The sequence below is a fragment of the Colletotrichum higginsianum genome (genome assembly GCF_001672515.1).
Source record: "Colletotrichum higginsianum IMI 349063 chromosome 7 map unlocalized unitig_7, whole genome shotgun sequence".
In the NCBI taxonomy this organism is placed as follows: Eukaryota; Fungi; Ascomycota; class Sordariomycetes; order Glomerellales; family Glomerellaceae; genus Colletotrichum; species Colletotrichum higginsianum.
In genome coordinates, this window is record NW_017263917.1 from 2,294,755 (window position 1) to 2,315,295 (window position 20,541).

The following is a 20,541-nucleotide window of genomic DNA, read 5'->3' on the forward strand; positions in this document are numbered from 1 at the left end:
TATACCAATACAGGACGGACAGCACTCCCGCCCACTCGCCCGTAGATCCCGATCATCTCAAGTGTCTGTGAGCTTCGACTACAGGCTTGGCGGACGCACAGAGGCGGTCCCAATGTGGATATGGTGGACAGGGGTGGACAGGTTGCCAGAGGTTTCAGCCTCTGATCACCAACTTCCGATCAGGCTGGTGGTGGAGGCTGTCGGCTGAACTCGCGGACGGTTGTGCTGCTGGACGTACGCCCTATTGTGTCCTTATTGCAACAAGTTGTCATTCACAAGGGGGGCTGCCGACTTATTCAACATTTGATGCCCTCCGCTGAAGGGCCACGCGAACTGGCAGTTCCTCCCTCGTATTCAATTAGCGTCTGAAAACAAGTCCCGTTGGCTAGGCCCAAGTCCAAGGCCTAACCCGGGAGCATGTCAAGCAAACGGAGACGGACCGGCTTCAGGCCTCGACGTGAATGCCAAATTCGAACGACAATGCCGCACGCGATCTTAAATTTTTTTCCCAAGCTTTTATCTCACTCAAACCTATTCCGTTGCACCCGAACATGTTTTGTCGCCATGCGGTCCATACGAGTCGCACCACTTCCGTGCCGTTTTCAGTACCATGGCTTCAGCGGAATCATCAGCTTTCATAGCCAAAAGCCTTTGCTGGACAGTTGCGAAGTCCTCCTGTCTGGTTTGTCCCAAGGCAGGTCTGGAAGCCGTCGTGCGGAGAAACCACCACACTGACTCGTTGTACCATCGAAGAGACTCCGTCAGTTTTAGAGTCTCCTCAAAGACCGACAAGGATATTTGTTTCCCTTTGTCGTCGAGCCTCTCTATCAAATAGGCAAGAAACGACCAGCCAGAAACGTCGGCGTGATGTCTAAAAGACCATCTCTTGACGCTTTGGATAAGGGATTGAAACACTTCAGGCTCCGAGTCGACCAGAAATGTCCGAATCAACCAACGTGCGTGGGTCCAGGCATAATAGTTACGTGGATGCCGCTCTCCAGCTACCATGACGATCGATTCGATTTCCTGTTGAACCGTAACAGGAAGCCCGGCTTGACGGCCCTGCTCCATTAGCCAGCGTCGATGACTCCATAAAGTAGGCGATTTTGTGTGCCGATGCAGTCGGCTGGTCAGCAAGCTGTCAACAAACCACTTTTCTCTTGTCAGACGCCCATGCACATCAACCCCCGCTAAGATCGCGTCGCGAATGAGGCGCTTCCTAGTGTTGGCGGCCGTGAGGTGTTCCGGGTCCAGGAACAGCAAAACGCTTGTTGTGGTGAACAGAAGCTCGGCGTCAACGGAGCCTGCAGCCAGATGTTTCTGAAAGATCTGTCTGGCGACGAGAAAGGCCTGTACTATGCGGAGCTTGGGGACAGCAACAGCGTTTTCATCTCGCAGAAAGTGCTCGCCCAGCCTCAACGGGTGGCTCTGACCTAGAACCTCAATCTCGAGACGGCATCCGTCCTCAGGCGACACGAAGATACTGGAAATGTCGTCAAAGATTTTCTGGTGGTCGCCTTGCTTCAGAGCCGCGATGACATGTTTGTCCAGAGCTCTCGACATGGCTGCGATAATAGAAGGCGTGACTAACGGTCTTGATTCAGGGCATGTCTGTGAACATACGACGGCGCGCGGGCACAAGTACAACAGACGTGTAGTGGTGGTAGTGATGGTGGGGGAGGGAAACGACGGGTGAGCCACAGCAATGGGTTCAGTCGATGGCCCAGATGTTGAGGGTGTTGAACTTGTGCTTTGATGAATGTAAACGAAGCTAAAGATGATTGGTTCCTAGGCAGTGTGTGGTGAGGCGGGCCGTGGCTTACTTGCTGTGCGTGGCTCAAGTGTCTCCGCTAAAGATGCAATTCGCGGGGCTATGACATGTGTACGTCTTCTCTACGTAAGCCGTGGTGTGTGCTCCCCACCCCAGCGCACAGGTAGGAGAGGTATGTAGCGGGGGAAAACGTGGTCCTACCTCCCTACAGTACCGGAGGGCTCACTTAGGCATACGCACAACAAACCACCATTCCGCTTTGTACTGTGTCGCCCCGCGACTTTCAAATCATTGCAGCAGCATGCGCCGATAGTTACCGCTTGCGAGTCTGTGATCTTCCAAAGGGCAACTATCATGCCCTCTCTACTCGTCGTCATCTTCGTGCTGGAGGTGTTCTCCCATCTGGTCAACACCATCGGCGCTGCTACCATCAACAATCTGGTCCGTTTGCTTCTTTTACCTCTAAACAGCTGCTCCCGGAAGGATCGTCCATGACTGACTGCTTAGTAGCTTTGGACATTGCTCAACTACCTCCCTATCTCGACCTCGAAAGCTGCGAAGCAGCACCGGCAACTGCAGATCGAGTTCCTAAAGACGCGAAAGGAGCTGAATGCAACCAGCAGCCAAGACGAGTTCGCCAAGTGGGCGAAGCTTCGTCGTACCCACGACAAGCAGCTAGAGCAGCTAGAGAAGAGCAGTACGTCCGCGAAGATCCCACCTTTGTTCACACTCACTTAGAAGGTCCTACTGACATTTTCCTCCCGCAGAGCAAACTCAAGAAGCCGCGAGATCCAAGTTCGACACCTACCTGACCGGCTTTCGATGGCTCCTCACCAAGGCGCCGCAATACGGACTGCCCTTCTGGTACTCCAAGGAGCCCATGTTTTGGTTGCCCTACGGGTGGTTCCCCTACTACGCAGAGTGGATTTTATCGTTCCCCAAGGCCCCAATTGGCAGCGTCAGCATTGCGTCGTGGCAGTTGGCATGCTCGGGCATGGTCACGCTTGTCGTCGAGATGGTTGTTTCGGTCGTAGGACTCGCCCTCGCAGCGAAGCAGAGCAAGGCAAATCCGGCGAAGGTCCCCGCAGGGGCAGGGAAGGCTAAGACTGTGGCTGGCCTGGGCGAGAAGGGGAAGAAGGAACTGTGATAAACTCAATGAAAATCGCAATGCGCTCACAAAATGGGCATTTAACCTTTTTGGGCACCTTCTGGGCTCTCCCGTGTCATCAGCAAGAATCATACTTGGTTATCAGATTCAATCGCAGGTATTGCTCAGCTGTTTTAGGTGCCTGAAAACAAACATTTGAGATGCAGCGCTAGGACCAAATCTTGCAATCCCATTCAGGTTCACGTCAACCTTTCAAGGTATCATACATGTAGTTAAAGCGGGCAGTGATTGCTGTCAAGTTTGTACGAAAAAACCAGCATGATTTCAGCGATAAAAAATGCCGCTCAGGCGTCCAGAAAGGCCATGCTCTGTCTAGCACGTACAGCAAAAAATAGACCCGTGGCGGCAAAAAGATCACGATACCGGCACCATAGGTCTGGTAATCAACCAACCGGTGCGTAGTCGGTGGCAGTTCGCTCAAAGCAAGCTAAAAGCGCCAGCGTACCGCTCTGGTCTTAACTGCAGCGAATATGGACGAATGCCTGGCAAGCGACCTGCGTTTTAGACATCGTCCAGGCATTGGAATGTTTCTCTTTGTAAATTGACGCAAAGTTCTTAATGGCAAACGCTAAGACTTTGTAACACGACGGAGAATGACCCTTGGCAGGGTACTTTGGGGTTTGCTCTAGGCGTCATATTGACTTTGGTTGACCATAGATGTCCTTGCGGACCGCCAACAAAGCTTCGAAAGCGCCATCTTCATGATTACTGCTTGTAATGTTTCGGTCAGTAAAATGTCCGTATGAGATCGGCTCTTCTGAGCTCGAGTCCACCGAGCTCGCCCGTCAAGGAAATGAAACCCCAATCAGGCTGACATCATGTTTGTGCGATATAGCGACGCAGTTTGTCTTTGTGAAGAAACGCGACGCGGACGAGGAAAACACAGCTTCGATTCTGAAGGTGTCTTGCGACTGCAAAGGAGCAACGGACGTAATGTCTCGTGCCTCAAACTCTTTGGATGTTGTAGAGAAGAGAAATGGTGAGAATTTGCCTGTGGATAATTCGCAAAAATATTTACCTAGAGCTTGCACCGCCACGTTCCACCTGAAGTTCACGCCACAATGTGCAGAAAACCCAGATAAGGCCCCGGTCGCGGAACAAGTATATTCCCGAGATCCCGACTCAGCCCCCAGTGTGCATTTGGAGGCAACGACATCAACTTGGCAGCTCCGTGTTTAGACCTGGCACAGAAGCACAAGCTCGATCATCACCCCCTCGAACGGTTCGGAGCTCCTGCCATACATCAAGATGGCTCCGGCACAGGATACCATGTTTCGCTCTGCGAACATGAGTATGGTGCAGCTATACATTTCCAATGAAATCGGTCGCGAGGTTGTCACAGCTCTCGGAGAGCTTGGTCTCCTTCAATTTAGAGATGTACGATGTTGCCCACCCCCCTTCACCCAGTTGCGGCCTCGGTCGGTTCATCAAAACTGACATCTCTCTTTACATCTAGCTCAATGGCGAAGTCAGTGCTTTTCAGCGTACCTTCACCCAGGAGATCCGAAGACTCGACAACGTCGAACGCCAACTGCGTACGTCATCACTTCCAGCCACGCGCCTCACGACGATACGGTGACACAAAGCTAACACCGCGTCAGGATACTTCTACGCCCAGATGGAGAAGGCAGGCATCTCCCTCCGCAAGTTTGACCTCGATGCCGAGAGGCTTGCCAATCCGTCTACCTCCGAGATCGACGAGCTCGCCGAGCGAAGCCAGAGTCTGGAGCAACGCGTCTACCAGCTCAACGATAGCTACGAGACATTGAAGAAGCGCGAGGTCGAGCTCACCGAGTGGCGCTGGGTTCTCCGTGAGGCTGGCGGCTTCTTCGACAGGGCCCATGGTAGCGTCGAGGAGATCCGCGCGTCTACCGACAACGACGATGCCCCCCTACTTCAGGACGTTGAGCAGCACAACTCCGCCCCAGATGTCGAGCGGTCGTTCTCCGGAATGAACATTGGTTTCGTCGCCGGCGTTATTAACAGAGATCGTGTTGCCTCGTTCGAGCGCATTCTCTGGAGAACTCTGCGTGGAAACTTGTACATGAACCAGTCTGAGATCCCCGAGCCGCTCGTCGACCCTACCAACAACGAGGAGATCAACAAGAACGTCTTCGTAATCTTCGCTCACGGCAAGGAGATTCTGGCCAAGATTCGCAAGATCTCCGAGTCTATGGGTGCCGAGGTGTACAACGTCGACGAGAACAGCGATCTTCGTCGCGACCAGATCCACGAGGTCAACGCTCGTCTCAACGACGTCCAGAACGTTCTCCGTAACACCCAGCAGACTCTGAACGCTGAGCTCACCCAGATCTCTCAGGCCTTGTCTGCTTGGATGGTTCTCGTCACGAAGGAGAAGGCCGTGTACAACACCCTAAACCTCTTCTCGTATGATCGTGCCCGTCGCACGCTCATTGCCGAGGGCTGGTGCCCGACCAATGATTTGCCGTTGATCCGGTCTACGTTGCAGGATGTTACGAACCGAGCTGGACTCTCTGTGCCTTCTATCATCAACGAGATCCGCACCAACAAGACTCCCCCAACGTACATCAAGACCAACAAGTTTACCGAGGCATTCCAGACTATCGTCAATGCCTACGGTACCCCTACGTACCAGGAGGTCAACCCGGCCCTCCCGGTCATTGTTACCTTCCCATTCCTTTTCGCCGTCATGTTCGGTGACTTCGGTCATGCCGTCATCATGGTGTCTGCCGCACTCGCCATGATCTACTGGGAGAAGCCTCTCAAGAAGGTCACTTTCGAGCTGTTCGCCATGCTCTACTACGGCAGATACATCGCCTTGGTCATGGGTGTATTCTCACTGTTTACGGGTCTCATCTACAACGATGTCTTCTCCAAATCTTTGACATTGTTCGACAGTGCCTGGAAGTGGGATGTGCCTGAGGGTTACAAGGTTGGACAGACTCTTACGGGTAAACTCAACGATCACGGCTACCGATACCCCTTTGGTCTGGATTGGAGATGGCACGAGACAGACAATGATCTTCTCTTCAGCAACAGTTACAAGATGAAGATGAGTATCGTTTTGGGTTGGGCCCACATGACCTACTCTCTCATCTTCGCCTACGTCAACGCCAAGCACTTCAAGAAGCCGATCGATATCTGGGGTAACTTTGTCCCTGGCATGATCTTCTTCCAGTCCATTTTCGGCTACTTGGTTATGTGCATTCTCTACAAGTGGTCGGTCAACTGGAATGACCCGCAGAACCCCCGCAACCCGCCTGGATTGCTGAACATGTTGATCTACATGTTTCTGCAGCCCGGCACTCTTGAGGAAGGAGCGGAACTGTATCCTGGACAGGCTGGTGTACAAGTTTTCCTTCTCCTTCTCGCCGTTATTCAGGTCCCCGTTCTGTTGTTCTTGAAGCCCTTCTACCTCCGCTGGGAGCACAACCACGCTCGCGCCAAGGGTTATAGGGGCATTGGAGAGAGCTCTCGCGTTAGTGCGCTCGATGGCGACGACGACGAGGAAACCCAAGGACTGAATGGCCGCCCCAGCGTTGAGTCTGATGGTGAGGGTGTTGCTATGATCACGCAAGACCTACACGGCGAAGAGGAACACGAGGAATTCGAATTTAGCGAAGTCATGATCCATCAAATCATCCACACCATCGGTAAGAGACTTGCCTTCCTTCAATTCTATGAAGCACACTAACGTTGCACGTAGAATTCTGCTTGAACTGCGTTTCTCACACCGCTTCGTACCTTCGTCTCTGGGCGCTGTCGCTGGCCCACCAGCAGCTCAGTGCCGTACTTTGGTCCATGACCCTCGGTCCCGCGCTCAAGTTCAACGGCATCATTGGTGCTATTGCGATTGTTGTCATCTTCTACATGTGGTTCTTCCTGAGTAAGTTACTAATGCCATCTTGTTTCATCGTCTTTGCTAACAGCCGACCTAGCTATTGCCATCTTGGTCATGATGGAGGGTACCAGTGCCATGCTGCACTCTCTCAGATTGGCCTGGGTCGAGTCCTTCTCCAAGTTCGCGGAGTTTGCTGGCTGGGCCTTTGCTCCCTTCTCCTTCAGTACTACGCTAGAAGAGTCTGATGAGCTGAAGGAGTACTTGGGTTGATAACTCTTCTCCTCTGTAGTCTCCGCAGTGCGATGTATTGCATCTTACTTTTCATTGTAACCGTAGCCCCTCTGTAGCATAGCTCAATGCACTAGAGCATTCAGCCTCTAAAGCTTGAAGGGCCACACCGAACGGATTTGTGACTGTGACTGTGACTAAGGTAGACTACACCAATACAAAACGCCCTGAGAAGAACCGCGCATCCAGGCTTCTATAAGACCCCTCCTGTTTTATCCCCAGAGCGGAGCCGTCACCTCAGCAGCATGCTCACAAACGCGTCTGACGCGGTCGGCGAACGCTTTATGGCTGCACTCAACCTCCAAATCCTCCAACCAGACGACAGCCTCCATCTTGTCAACCTTAATGCGAATGCCGGGCACGGGAATGCCGATCTTGTGGAGGCGCTCAATCTCGGCCTGGCGGCGCGCCGCCAGCTTCTTCTGCTGAGCCTCGTCATCTGAGACGTCCATGGAGGTGTCGCCGCCGTCGCCTTCGCCATCGACGTCGGCTTTGATTGCCTTGCTAGTCGTCCCGTCTTCGGCGGCACCTCCCTCGGTTTGCGGCGGGAGGCGCGGCTCGGCGACAGGGTTGACGTTGTCGGCGCCGAATTGGGCCTCAAGGAACATGAGGAAGCGCTCGAGGCGTTCCGGGGCCGAGACATTCGCATGGGGGTTTTTGGGAAGCGGGGGAGGGGCATGATCGTGGGTGTGGGCGCTCGCGGAGCCTGTCGCGGGTTTGTCAGCCATCAGAGCAGGATGATAATACGGAAGGGTATGAAAAGGGAGAACGTACGTTTGACGGCTGCGGGGCTGCTCTCGATGGAAAAGAGGCAGGACATGACGGCATCGGCGATGCCGTCGTTGAGCATGTTGCCCTCCCACTCCAGCTCGACCTCGCCGTCGCTGCGGTACCGCACGGCGACGCAGCCCATGACGAGATACGCTGCCACGGGATGGGCGACCTCCTCGTCGGCCTCTTCCTGCTCTTGGTGTTTCTGCGCCTCTTGCATCTCCTGGTCCTCGCCGTCCTCGGGCTTTGTCCCGTTTCCGTTGGCGACGGCGCCGTCCTTTGCGGCTGGGGCCTTGCGCATCTCGGGCAGCTCCTCGACGCTGCCGAACACGCCCTCGAGACCCCATCGAACGAGGTCGACGCCGGCGGCAGTGAGACGGAGGCGCTGCTTACAAGTGATTGTGGTGGTATTGAGGCCGGCGTACTCGCGCAGGTCCTCGGGGGCCATGAGGGAGAGCTTGAAGTCGTTCTGGACGAGGACGCCCGTGACGAGCTGCTGTTGGTGCTGCGTGGGCGAGGATAGGGAGGTCGGGGGAGGGATGGTGGCGAGTTTGCCGACAACTTTGGCCATTTTGTCCTGTTTGAAGGGGATGCGGAGCTCCTCGCAGTTCTTGGGGCTGAAGACCTTGACTTTCTGGGTCTTGCCGGCGTTGAGAGAGAGGAGCTTGGACTTAAGACGCATCATGTTGTGCTGTTCACCGTGGACGAGGATCTGAGAACGCGTTAGTTGACTGATTGCGACTTTCCAGTTGCGAAACCGGGAAATGAGTTGCCTACCACCACGGGCGCCGCGACCTCCTCGATGAACTCGCGGTTCTCCGTGCCGTCGACGTGGGCGGCAAAAGAGTACTCGGCGACACTGCAACGGCGCGGGATGAGGACCTTCTCGCTCTCACCACCGGGCCCACGCCGGGCGCCGGCCGTGGTGCGGCTCATGACAGCCTGGATCTGGTCGGGCTCCTGCATGATCTGTTTCGCCATGGTGCCCTCGACGCTGTAACCGGTGATGATGACGCCGTTCTTGTCGTTGGGGGCCCAGCGCTCGAGCAGCTCGCGGCTGACGCCGTTTTGCAGCATACCGGGGCTGGCCAACATGACGCAGCCGCCAACGTCGTCGAAACGGTCGAGATTTTTGAGGGAGCGGATGTACTTGAAGTCCCAGGGGCCTCCCTTACCGGAGCCGTCACCCGAGGCTTCCGCCTCGGCCATGCGCTCGCGGAAGAGGCGTTTGATGTTGTCGTTCATGGCACCAACGTAGGTCTGGTACACGACCATGCACTTGCGGGCGAGGTTACTGGCGTAGTAGATGGGGAACTTTTGGAACTCGGAGTGCTTGCCCCAGTACTCATCCAGGATCAAGAGCAGCTCCTGGGCGCGCCCGAGGGCGAAGACGGGCATCAAGACCCTGCCACCGCGGTTGAGGATGCTGGTGATGGACTTCATCAGGGCCTGTTCCCGCTCGAGTCGGGGCACGTGTGATGCGATGCCGTAGGTGGACTCAGTGATGAGGACGTCGATCTTGACACCCTTGGGCACTTCGGCCGAGACCAGATGTCTGTCCTGCTCACGGGAGTAGTCTCCGGTGAAGAAGATCTTGAGACCGGCGATCTCGATGAGGAACATGGCAGCCCCGAGGACATGGCCGGCGGGATAGGGGGTGATGCGGATAGAGGAGATGGTGTGTGTCGTATGGTAGTCAATGGCCTCGATTTGAGGGAATGTGTTTAGATGGTCTGCTTCCGTGTAGACCGGCTGCGATGTCGGGTTAGAAGAAGTGTTTCCCACACGAACACTGTCTTGGATCAGCCATTTGTAGATGGCCTTCGTGGGATGAGTCATGAAGACCCGTCCTCGGAAGTTGGTCTTGGACAAGACGTATGGTAACGAAGCGGCATGGTCGACGTGGAAACTATTGCCCCATTAGCAACCTGGACCAGCGCAAAGTATCTATACCAGCGTCCCGGGACGGCCCCGGGAGCTATCACGACGACAAGGGCGGCAAGGCAAGGCAGGCGGGGGGGAAGAAGTATTGTATTGTTTCTGTGTACAGGAATGAAATAGCATAAGAGACGTAGCAAGAGGCTCCATCAGGGTACCAGAGTCGCCAAAGAGCGCCGTCCCGAGCCAGGGCATGATCCCGTATATAGTTTTCCAAGTCATTCACCGCCTTGCCCTGTGATCCAACAGCATATGGGAGGAAAGGTGGGCTTACTGGCTGATCAGAAGTACGTCGACTGTGCTGAGGTCGAAGTCATCGAAAAAAGGAAGCCCCGCGAGGCCGTCGTACGCCGGGTGTTGACCAGCATCGAGCTAGGAGGGTATCAGTATCTGTTTGTTTGTCAGGGATGAAGTTTTGTACCATGACCGTCTTTCCTTTGTATTGGATGATGTGACATGACCTGCCGACCTCGTTTCCACCCCCAAGGCAAAGAAACATCAACTCGTCCGCTGGGTCAACTGGTTCCTCGGAGACTGTGGCTGCCATGGCCGAGGCTTTTCGTTTGGACGCCATGTTTGTGAGGGCGATCGTCGCATATAGCGGAGCGAACTATAGTTTACGAATACCGCACCGAATGGTGACCGTTGCTGTGACAGTTAGCGCATCTGCAACACTCCACTCCGTTTACGCGATGTCGTCTTCGATGGTGGTGATCCTCCCTCAACGAAGAGCAGAGGAATACAGTAAAGATGTGGAGCAGCACAAAGGCACCTGAGAAGTGACGCGCAGCAGGTGCCAAAGAAGTCGCGTAAAAGTTGGCTGCAGCTATGGTTCAATTGGAGCTTCAGCCTAAACGCTCGGGCCATACAACGCTAAAACGGGGGATGGAGGCTGAATCATCACGTGACTTTAAATTTACGCGGTTCTCAGTTCCATCTGGCGACAGCTCCTCCTTCCACATCACTACCCATCCGTTACGCTTGACATCAGCCAACTATCGACCAACATATACGCGCATCCCGACCGCGCACGTACTGAGCGTCCGCTACAGCGAAATCCGTACGATCCCGACGCGATCTCGAGAATTCATCGGCTGGACGATACGACGCAGGCGGCAGATGGGCAGAGTCGCGTGAGGACTGTCCGGGCTGTTTGGCCTGCTGAGCTTCATCGGAGCAGCTTCTGACTTCTGAACAACCTGTTGTCCTACTCGTTTTTTATCTCTCGACTCACTGTAATAACCGCAGCAAACATGGCGCAACCACAGCCTCAGATGCCGCAGCGGGCGTTCTCGCCCCCTCAACCCTCCCCCTCTCCTGCCGCGACGCAAGCAGGCTTTGCGCTTCCTCCTAATAAACGACCGCGACTTTCACCTGGCGCAACCCCCCAACCCGAATCTCCTTACTCTACTTCGCCTTATGCAGCAAGTCCGGGCGCTCCCGTCACACCTTCCACTGCTGCGACATCCGCCGGATCTCCTATATATCCCAGCGCGGCGCAACAGCAACAACAGCAGCCGCCGCAACAGCAGCAGCAACCTCAGCCTCAGCAACCTACAACGCCAGGCTACGCGACACCATATGCCAACGGCACCACCACTCCGGCTCTTGCCTTGCCGGATACGCGACCGACTCCTCCTCCGCAGGTCACTACTCCTCAGCCGCCAGCGCCGCCCACCCTTCCTCAATACACCACTGCCACTTTGGCACTTGGCACCAACACGCCAGGCACACCCGTCCCACAACAACCGTCGACACCGGGAGCTATGGGTCCACCTTCGAGACCTCCCGACCGGCCGCAGAAAGAGTACGAATACGATGTAACGGACTCGTTGGCTGGCACGGGCATCGACTTGCGTGCCGAAGAGCAGTTCCTGTCCGAACTCTACGTCCCCGAGTCGAGAACTGGCTACCCTCCATACCCTCCCGGAAACAAGGGAAGCTTCTATGGCGCGGGTCCTGCGAACCAGCCTGCTCAGCCGGCTGGCACCGACGCCCAGAGCCAACTGGTTGCACAGGCGGCGGAGAAGGCATGGCAGGAGTCTGCGAAGCGCTTGGCACAGACCAGGACTATGGAGCTCAACAACGCCTTCCTGCAAGTTCCTGTCGTGTTTCGAAAGGCGGAGAAGTTTGCCAAGGACCAGGGCTTGTCGCTCAACCTGGAGATCAAGAACAGCAACCAGCCGATGGGCCGGATGCGTCTGCCTGAGGAGTTCCCAGCGCCCAGCGTGACGGTTAGCACCAAGAACGGACCCGACTCCACCGTGGTGACGACTTCTGGAACTTGGATTCCTCAGGAGGCCTTCTTGGTTGACCAGTTGGCTCTGCTTTCACTTGCCACCAAGCAGCGACTTCGAACCCTCATGGAGGACTCGAACCGGATTGCCCAGATTCGACAGGTATCGTCGCATGGTGAAATCCCCGAGGAGTGGCAGACGGCTGCAGCACCGCTGAAAAGCGCCACGGAGACGCAGGAAGAGGACGCGACGCAGCAAACGGCGACCGAAGATGGTGCCAGTCCTCGGCCAGGCAACCTGAAACGTTGGTACAAGCGGTACCCATGGGACTTCATTAAGCTAACTCCTCCGCAGGTACTCTCGAAGATGCTACCTCCAGCCAGCCCACCAAGGTGCAAAAGGTCTCTGCCACGAATACCATGAGCCACACTGTAAGAGAAGTGGGTAAGGCTGAGCGAGACTGGGAAGAGAGACGACTGCGGAGGCGCAATGCCCGCAAGGACGGAACCACCGAGGCTGGGGCAACGCCATCCCGTGCTGGCTCGGTTGCGCCCGGAACACCTGGCGGTTCGGCGCCTGATTCGGAGAAGTCAATCTCTAAGAAGGAACAGAAGAAGCTCGATGCTGTCAAGAAGGCAGAGGCTAGCAGCCATGCGAATCAGAACATCACGAGTAGCATGTTCGTCGGCATGCCCAAGACGGGATCACTGTTTGGAAAGAAGAAAGGCGGAAAATCGTACTCGTGGATGACGGGCGGTGCCAGCGGTTCGAGCACGCCGAGAATGGGCACGCCTGGAAAGCCGGGTGGCGCAGCCGCTTCGGGACCTCCTGCACCGGCGAACCACGCGCTGACGGTCGAAGGTCGGGCACGGCTCGGCAATTGGCGCGAAGACAAGGAGAAGGGCAAGAACATCCAACTGCGAGATTGGGTGGCTGCTCTTGAGGGCGACGAGATTGAGCTGCGGGCCATGCAGGCGGCTTACGACAAGCTGGACACGTCAGATCCCAAGTAGGATCTCTGTGTGACATTTCAAGCGATCGACAACCTACGCTGGGCAAGCTTCAGAGGGCCATTTCGGATTCATAGGAGTGAGTCAACCTCCGTGTTGTATTTTTATTATTTTAGCATGGCGTTATGCAGAGACGGCATGGTCAAGAAAGAGGGTGGTGATCGGCTGCATAGTAGCTCTCAAAGGGGGATGGATAAAAGCGATGCCAATCAAACGGGGGCCACGAGGACGCAGAGAAGGCCTACAGATCATGGAGAGAGAACAGAAGGGTGGCCTCTTGCCCTTAATGCGCCTGGGAGGCGGCCGGTGAGAACTTCAGCCAGGGTCTGATCTCCAAAACAGAAGATAACCAAACATCGATAAATGACTAAACGTTACTTGCCGTTAGCCGCTTGTAGTGTTTCTATATCGAGCCATGGTAGCTGATGACGCGATTATTCACCGTGAGTTATGCTTGGAGTGAGTGAGTACACAAGCGGTACGTTCTCACGGCTCCTCCCTCCGACTCCAATTCAACGGCACACATCCGCAAACAGCGATGCCAGCTGCCGATCTGCATCCGGGCTATCCGTGGCAACCACGAGGGCGAAAGTATTTGTCAAGAATCGGGAATGAGAATTGAAGAAAATGCGCTTTGTGACGTTTGGATGAGATGCCATCATTCTTCAATTTTTGTTTTGTCACCATCTCACGTCCACCTTCTTCCGCACAGGCGTCTTGCACTCACTGCCTTGAACACTTGGAGAGCCGATCGTTTGCATGATTGGCCTGCCAGTATTTGATAAGGTAGCTTGCAACTTCCCCCTCCTCCGAGTACTCGGTGTAGCCCCCATGCTGTCAGCGACTGCGGACTTGTACGGATGAGATGACATGATGAAATTCGTCGTTTGATTCCCGGGTCGGAGTACCGCACACTTGACAGATACCTTAGCAGACTCTGCTGCGTCGTGGCGGAGTTCCCTCCGGACTACCAGAGGAGTGGTGGCCGAGTCCTCCGCAGAAGGTGTTTGTGTTCATCCAGGGATCGCTGTTCATGCGAGCTTTGCGGCACATGGCAGCCAAGAATTGTGGAAGCTTAGTCTGTCCTTGACATCGATGGCGTTCGGGATGGCGGGCTGCCGCCGAGACTAGTCGAACCTGGCTAGCCTCGTTGTTGCTTGTCATCTCCCGCGTCAACAGTCTCGCACACAGCCCCAACTCCCATGGGGATCTACGGCGGTGTTGATTGGGACCAGCATGTAAGCGCTGGTGAATGTCTGACTTCATACCTGTCGGGTGACTAGACCACTCACGGACGATGCTTGGGTCCCTGCGAGGAGCAGGACTCGACAACAGGTTCTGATGGTGCCCTGGAAAATGGAATCGCTCGCACACACAGAGATGCTTAAGAAGTAGTGAAATCTCGCTGTAGATAGTTCGAGAAAGCTGACAGCTCACCCCGTGCGATACCTAGCCGGCCGGACAGAGTGTCTGGTGCAGAAGGGCCTAGATCGGGATCTCTTGGCCGGCGTCTTTGGGTAAGCTTACACGGCGGCCCGGCCGCGCTGCTCTAGATGCGACCGTTTCCAAGGGTCACTAGTAAGCCCATTGCAAATTCCAATTACTTGCTGACATCACACACGCATTAGTGGGCGGTGAAAATGAGCAACTGGTTAGCCTCATGTGAGCGAATGAGTGCTTCCTGGTCGTATCGTCATGGCTTCTAGTACCGAGTTTCTAGATGGATGGGATTGCGGGAGTCATTTAGGTGTATAAGTATCCGAAGCAATTCTCTTCTTCTCCTTCCAAAAATCTACATGTCAAAGAAAATCCGGCCACGGCACAACTAACCTTTCTTGTTTATACGCCGCCACGACAGAACATACAACCAATAGCCACACAAGAGAACACGATGGTGAAGTTCATATACTCCACTCTCCCGCTGGCTTTCGCGGCCCTCGCGGCGGCACGAGTGTGCCAGAACCTCACGGTGGAGGTCTCAATCACGGCGAGGAACGGTGTCTTCAACATCTCGGCCCCCGAGACCAACATCGACATCACAAACATCCTGATCGGCCTCTCAACACAGGACACCAACTTTACGGCAGAGCACCTCGTAGATGTAAGGAACAACCCACAAAGAAACCTTGCGGGTAGATCCAAGAACTAACAGTCGGCCACTCCTCTCCTCCACAGTACGCGAACGTTGGCGGTACCTACCAGCTTGCGTCGACGTACTGCCATCCGGACTCGGGTCCCAGTCGCGTGCTTCAGATTCTCACTCACGGCATCGGGTTTGACCGCAGCTACTGGGACTTCCCAGCCAACGGCTACAACTACAGCTACGTGGGCCCTGCCGTCGATGACTACGGCTACTCAACCTTCTCCTGGGACCGCCTTGGCATCGCCGAGTCGACGCGCGGCGACGGCGTTAGCGAGATCCAGGCCTGGCTTGAGCTTGCTGCGCTTAAGGCGCTGACGGACAAGCTGCGTGCCGGCGATGTCCCTGGTGTTGATTGCACGTTCGACAAGATCGTCCACGTAGGTCACTCGTTCGGGTCGGTGCACTCGTATGCGCTGGCGGCCGCGTACCCGGACATCTCAGACGGCGTCGTGCTGACGGGCTTTGCGCCTAACGCAACCTTTTTCCCAGACTTCCTGCTGGGCGGCGCCTTCGTCCGGGCCAGCGACGTCCCCGCGCTGAGCGGGTACGCCGACGGGTACATGACGTCCTCGTACGAGGGAGCAGTGCACGTGTGCTTCTTCGCGCCAGGGAACTTCGACCCAGCCATCCTTACGGCGGCGTACGAGAGCGGCAAGCCGGTGACGGTCGGCGAGCTGCTCACGATCGGCGGCGAGGCGGGGGCGCCCAGTGCCTTCGCGAAGCCTGTTCTCGTCATAACCGGTGGTAAGTCGAGCAGAAGCTCCCTCTCATCCCTCTTCCATCTCGCGTGAGACGATGTCCCGGCTGACGGCACTTCCGCCTTAATAGAGAGAGATCTTCCCTTCTGCGGGGGCGACTGCCTCGCGACTGGGAACCCCGAGCTGCCCTCCATCCCTGCGGCGACTGCCCAGCTCCTCAAGAATGCAAGCCCCTTTGAGGCCTATGTCGTTCCTGACGCGGGCCACGGCCTGACTCTCGTGAGCCTGATCGGTCCCCTTTCAAGTGTGTATCGATTGCTGACCGATTGACTTCCCCAGAGCTACTCCCACGTCGAAGTGACCAGCAAGATCCAAGACTTCTTCGCCCAGAACGGCCTCGCGAATTAATCCGAACATGCATCGGTTTTGCAGGGTATTTCCCAGGGCCCTTTGGTAATACCGGGCAGCAGTAGACAATGCCGGGGGTGGATTTGGAGGTTAACGAGGTACATACAATGTAGTGAGGCATTACAAGGGGGTGGCTATCCGTAGTAATCAGTGACTTGTATGAGATGTTTAGTCCAGCCTCGCCATTTTCCCTGGTAACAGAATGCGAAAAGACGTGTAGATACCACTTTCCAACAATGCGGGCCCTACGTGGGGAGGTCTGCGGAATGACGCAGGCCTCAGCTAGTCCGGATCGGGCTTGATCGGTCGAGAAGAGGCTCAAATCTAACAATCTGACGTGAGACGTTACGTACTTCAACGAGGACTCATCCGGCTCCCTGCAAGAAGGGAATCACAAGGGAATTGATCGAGGCTCAGAAGGCGTTGTCGGACCGTCGACATCCCAGCAGAAAGACTAACCGACGCAAGCATGCAACTTTGGTCTCACGAGGCGACCCAGGACGCCCTGCGGCAGGACGCCCAGAACCAAAACGACGAGGCCCAGTCTCTCCGCGAGATACTCAGGAGCAAGCAGAGGACAGGTGGCGAGCCCGGCGAGGCGTCGCCGCCAGCAATCCCCGTCGTTCTGTGCGGAAAGACGGAGCAGATCGGCCGCGGCATCATCGCGGGCCTGAAGCCGGAATACGAAGGTAAAGATTAAGCTACGACATGCTCATGCTTCATGCCCCCCCGCCCCCTCCCTCCCCTTTTCCCACTCTCGATCCTTATTGAGACCACGCATCCTCATCAACCACCGAACTCGCGACCCGGCAGCTAACACTGTGGCTCCCTCTTCTCTTTCCACCCTGAAAAGTCATCCACTTCGTCACGACGCCAGCCTCGGGCGCCGTCATCATCCCCGCGCTCCTCGCCTCGGACGCCCCGCCGCCGCACGCGGAGACCAGCACGATCGGCAGCGGCAACTACGCCGCTGCGCCGTGCGCCGTGATACTCGGAGGCGCGTTCGACGACGCCGCGGTCGCGGTCCTACGGGAGGCCGTTGCCGATGCGCAAGAGGGGGGTTCTGCCGGTATGAAGAGGGTCCCCTGGCTGAGGCAGGACCCGGATAAGCCGGCGCCGCCGCTGGGGCCCGAGTACGGGAAGGCCATGGTCGCGAGGGTGAAGGAGGCGCTGGCAAGGCTGGAGGCGGAGGGGAAGCTGGCCGGGACTCACGACAGCGAGGAGCGGTATTGACGCTTGAGGCGCCCCATGTTGGCTGTCCGCCGTCCTTCTTTCTAGCCGTGGCTCGTCAAAATGTAGTTGGTTTACTCTTGTTTTTACTCGAACCTTTTGACAATGGGCTTCGATAGATTTCGAGGCAACAAAAGATACGAATCAGGACTTTGCAGAGGCGGAGACGGAGGCGTTGGTGCCCGTCCGCCTCATGTCGTGTCGTTGATGAGAGCGCCGATGACGAGGGAGGCCCCGGGGATTGCGACAGCCGTTACCCCGCTGCAACCCACCATCAGACAAGCGATAAAACGGAGGAGGGGGGGGGTTGTCCGCCGCCTCCCGAGAAGCGATACCGGCCGGCGATGCCTCAACTTACTTCCTCCGCACCCAATCAACCAATACCGTCCAATTCGCATAAAAGCACCATCTTACCATTTACACACTCACTTAACCACTCGCTGACTCTGTCAACGATCTGAGCCGGGTCCGCCACGTGGAACAAAATCTAACTTATCCGGAATCGTTTAACTCAGCCATCCCTTCGCTTTCCTGGCTCCTCTCATCCCAGGACCATCCCGGACGTCTCTCGTCTCTCCTCTCTCGTCCTTCGTCCCCCGTTTCTCGTCCCATACTTCACCATGGCGATCGCGGTACGGGCCACCCCGAACTTCCAACCACGTGGCCGCCGCGGCTTGCTAACTTTCTTACCACGATAGGCTGTCGGCCAGATCACATCAACGGCGTCCCTGTCGCACAACCTAGAGCAGTGCGTTAGACTGATCGCCAAGGCCGCTGCCGGTGGCGCAAAAGTAGGCTTGTTCCCTCTTCTCTCTCTCTCATGCATCACTCCAACACAAGAACTATGGCTTGCTGTACAACCCTCTCTCCGCCCTCCCTCCGCCAGCAATGAGACATTTTGAAACCCACAGTTCACCCGCCACTGACATCTCAACCCCGCCGTCTCAGGTGCTTTTCCTTCCCGAGGCCTCAGACTACATCGCATCAAGCCCGCAAGAGTCTCTGTCTCTCGCTCAGCCGCAATCCAAGTCTCCCTTTGTGCTCGGCCTCCAGGAGGCGGCAAAGGCCCACTCCGTCGCCATCAGCGTCGGCATCCACGTGCCCACCGACGTTCCGGCCGAAATCGCCGACGCTGCGGCGGCGAAAGACGCAAAGCTCCTAAACCGCCTCCTGTGGATCAACGCCGACGGCACCATCAATCACGCGGCAACCTACGACAAGCTCCACCTCTTCAACCTGGGCGCCGCCCGCGAGAGCGCGACGATCCAGGCCGGCACCTCGCTGACGGCCCCGTTCCACACCCCCGTCGGCCGCGTCGGGGGCCTCATCTGCTTCGATCTCCGTTTCCCCGAACCGGCCCTCGCGCTGACGCACCCGGGCCCCAACAGCCCATTCGTCGACCCTGCCGTCGGCCCCGCCCAGATCCTGCTCTACCCCTCCGCCTTCACCATCCCGACCGGCCAGGCGCACTGGGAGACGCTCCTGCGGGCCCGTGCCATCGAGACGCAGAGCTGGGTCTTCGCCGCGGCGCAGGTCGGCGCTCACCATCCCAAGCGGAGCAGCTACGGGCACAGTCTCGTCATCGACCCTTGGGGCCAGGTGAGGCTCGAGCTCGGCGGTGTGGACGCCGATGGCAGGGCCGAGGAGGGCGCTGAGGGGGCCATTGGCTTCGTGGACGTGGATTTGGAGCAATGGGCCACCGTGAGGGAGAGGATGCCGTTGACTAGACGCACGTGAGTCCCCCCCCCCCCCCCCCCCCCTCTTTTTTTTTTTTTTGTTAGTGTTCACCTTCCTCGATGGGTGGGTTTCTTCATCCGGCACCCTTACACCCCCTTCAGTCTCAATCCCTTCCTCCTGTAAATAGTACATCCACCCCCCACCCCTAGATGTTGTCTTCTCTTCTGGCCTTATTCCTCCCTCCCTTTCTCCATAGCCTTGTCGTCGCCCCCCATCGTGTACCAACAAGACGGTTTAGCTGACGGCTGAGCAGCGATGTGTACCCTGAACTATGATGTTCCCCGGGGCATGTGAGCTGTCATATTCCCGGCATAGAGGGTCGAGCCCGGGGGCCGGCACTCAAGGTGTGTACTTCGGTACGCCGCAGACAATGGGACTGGGTCTAAGGAGTTCATGCTAGAAAGCCTCGCCGGGGAGGACGGGAGAAGAGCACGCACGTGTATGGCAGCGAGCCTGGCGGTCGGTAACGCCGCTGTGCAGGTCCTTGAGTCTCCGCGGTGGGAATACGTGCCGCAAGGGTGGATGAAGCGTCCCGACCACTCGGCGCGTCTGCGGATATTCTAGAAGAGGAGCCGCAATATTCCATAGATGGGGGTGCTTGAAATGATGAATTGTATTTTCCCTGGTCAGGGATACAACGTTGTACCGCTACAGGCCAGACGCCGGAGGACGAGAGGTATCCCGGCCGAAGAGGCCTCACCGAGACACCGATTTCCCTAGCCAGGGGGTGATAGTTGAGAGGGAATGGGTCAGTCGGTGGACCTAGAAGAGCAATCGGGTAGACCGGGCCCCTTGGAGGTGTCGGTGCATTCCACGGCAGTTGCCAGACCGAATAAGGCCCAATTTCGCAGAGATGCCATGCCGACGTTCCCCGGTGAGCCGGTGAGTCAACATCCCAGGGGGTGATTTGGTAGTCTCTCTGTGTTTTCGCTTCCGGGAGCCCCATGTCACCGGGGAAAGGAGCGCGGGCGAGCCGTCGGCGGTTTGGGTTTGGTTCATCCCAGGCGCCGCCGCCCTTTCACAGCTCAGCGGCAGTTAGCTCGTCGGCGAGGGGGGAGGGAGACGAGGCGTAGCGTAGAGCATGGGGACACCCAACGGTTTTGAAATTTGATGGTTTCCCGGTGCAGGGGAGGAGATAGAGTCTAGGTCACGGCCCCCCGGGGGGCGTGCCGCGCTGGACCGCTGGACGGGTAATTTTGCCCAGAGATGGTTTGGGCTCCGGCTGGCCCTTGCTTGCTGCCCAGTGTAGTGGTGCGTATCCTTGCTCTGCTAGTGTACTTGTACTTCGTACTGACAGTGGTGGGTTCTGTGTACCACTC

General features: G+C 56.6%; 9 protein-coding genes across 9 annotated transcripts; 6 read left to right on the forward strand and 3 right to left on the reverse strand.

The window, feature by feature from the left end:
* Window positions 1–531: 531 nt before the first annotated feature.
* On the reverse strand, window positions 532–1,563 carry CH63R_10387 (uncharacterized protein; the record flags this gene model as incomplete). The annotated part of the gene is made up of 2 exons (XM_018305361.1): window positions 532–756; window positions 1,180–1,563. 2 exons carry the CDS (start codon window positions 1,561–1,563, stop codon window positions 532–534), a joined length of 609 nt encoding a protein of 202 aa, XP_018154785.1.
* Window positions 1,564–2,125: 562 nt separating this feature from the next.
* CH63R_10388 (Protein GET1) lies at window positions 2,126–2,918 on the forward strand (the record flags this gene model as incomplete). Its single annotated transcript, XM_018305362.1, has 3 exons — window positions 2,126–2,212; window positions 2,282–2,468; window positions 2,539–2,918. The coding sequence occupies 3 exons, from the start codon at window positions 2,126–2,128 to the stop codon at window positions 2,916–2,918; spliced, it is 654 nt and encodes a 217-aa protein (XP_018154786.1).
* Window positions 2,919–4,187: 1,269 nt separating this feature from the next.
* CH63R_10389 (V-type proton ATPase subunit a) lies at window positions 4,188–7,032 on the forward strand (the record flags this gene model as incomplete). The annotated part of the gene is made up of 5 exons (XM_018305363.1): window positions 4,188–4,316; window positions 4,396–4,474; window positions 4,541–6,574; window positions 6,628–6,807; window positions 6,860–7,032. The coding sequence occupies 5 exons, from the start codon at window positions 4,188–4,190 to the stop codon at window positions 7,030–7,032; spliced, it is 2,595 nt and encodes an 864-aa protein (XP_018154787.1).
* A 230-nt stretch (window positions 7,033–7,262) lies between these two features.
* CH63R_10390 (Endoribonuclease YSH1) lies at window positions 7,263–9,660 on the reverse strand (the record flags this gene model as incomplete). Its single annotated transcript, XM_018305364.1, has 3 exons — window positions 7,263–7,756; window positions 7,825–8,533; window positions 8,599–9,660. 3 exons carry the CDS (start codon window positions 9,658–9,660, stop codon window positions 7,263–7,265), a joined length of 2,265 nt encoding a protein of 754 aa, XP_018154788.1.
* A 369-nt stretch (window positions 9,661–10,029) lies between these two features.
* Window positions 10,030–10,333, reverse strand: CH63R_10391 (Endoribonuclease YSH1; the record flags this gene model as incomplete). The annotated part of the gene is made up of 2 exons (XM_018305365.1): window positions 10,030–10,131; window positions 10,181–10,333. The coding sequence occupies 2 exons, from the start codon at window positions 10,331–10,333 to the stop codon at window positions 10,030–10,032; spliced, it is 255 nt and encodes an 84-aa protein (XP_018154789.1).
* A 679-nt stretch (window positions 10,334–11,012) lies between these two features.
* On the forward strand, window positions 11,013–13,009 carry CH63R_10392 (Tpa inducible protein; the record flags this gene model as incomplete). The annotated part of the gene is made up of 2 exons (XM_018305366.1): window positions 11,013–12,300; window positions 12,351–13,009. 2 exons carry the CDS (start codon window positions 11,013–11,015, stop codon window positions 13,007–13,009), a joined length of 1,947 nt encoding a protein of 648 aa, XP_018154790.1.
* Window positions 13,010–14,897: 1,888 nt separating this feature from the next.
* CH63R_10393 (Ctr copper transporter family protein) lies at window positions 14,898–16,255 on the forward strand (the record flags this gene model as incomplete). The annotated part of the gene is made up of 4 exons (XM_018305367.1): window positions 14,898–15,107; window positions 15,182–15,893; window positions 15,978–16,126; window positions 16,187–16,255. 4 exons carry the CDS (start codon window positions 14,898–14,900, stop codon window positions 16,253–16,255), a joined length of 1,140 nt encoding a protein of 379 aa, XP_018154791.1.
* A 469-nt stretch (window positions 16,256–16,724) lies between these two features.
* On the forward strand, window positions 16,725–17,488 carry CH63R_10394 (uncharacterized protein; the record flags this gene model as incomplete). The annotated part of the gene is made up of 2 exons (XM_018305368.1): window positions 16,725–16,944; window positions 17,109–17,488. 2 exons carry the CDS (start codon window positions 16,725–16,727, stop codon window positions 17,486–17,488), a joined length of 600 nt encoding a protein of 199 aa, XP_018154792.1.
* Window positions 17,489–18,105: 617 nt separating this feature from the next.
* On the forward strand, window positions 18,106–19,345 carry CH63R_10395 (Carbon-nitrogen hydrolase; the record flags this gene model as incomplete). Its single annotated transcript, XM_018305369.1, has 4 exons — window positions 18,106–18,117; window positions 18,184–18,276; window positions 18,434–19,218; window positions 19,324–19,345. 4 exons carry the CDS (start codon window positions 18,106–18,108, stop codon window positions 19,343–19,345), a joined length of 912 nt encoding a protein of 303 aa, XP_018154793.1.
* Between the last annotated feature and the right edge of the window lie 1,196 nt (window positions 19,346–20,541).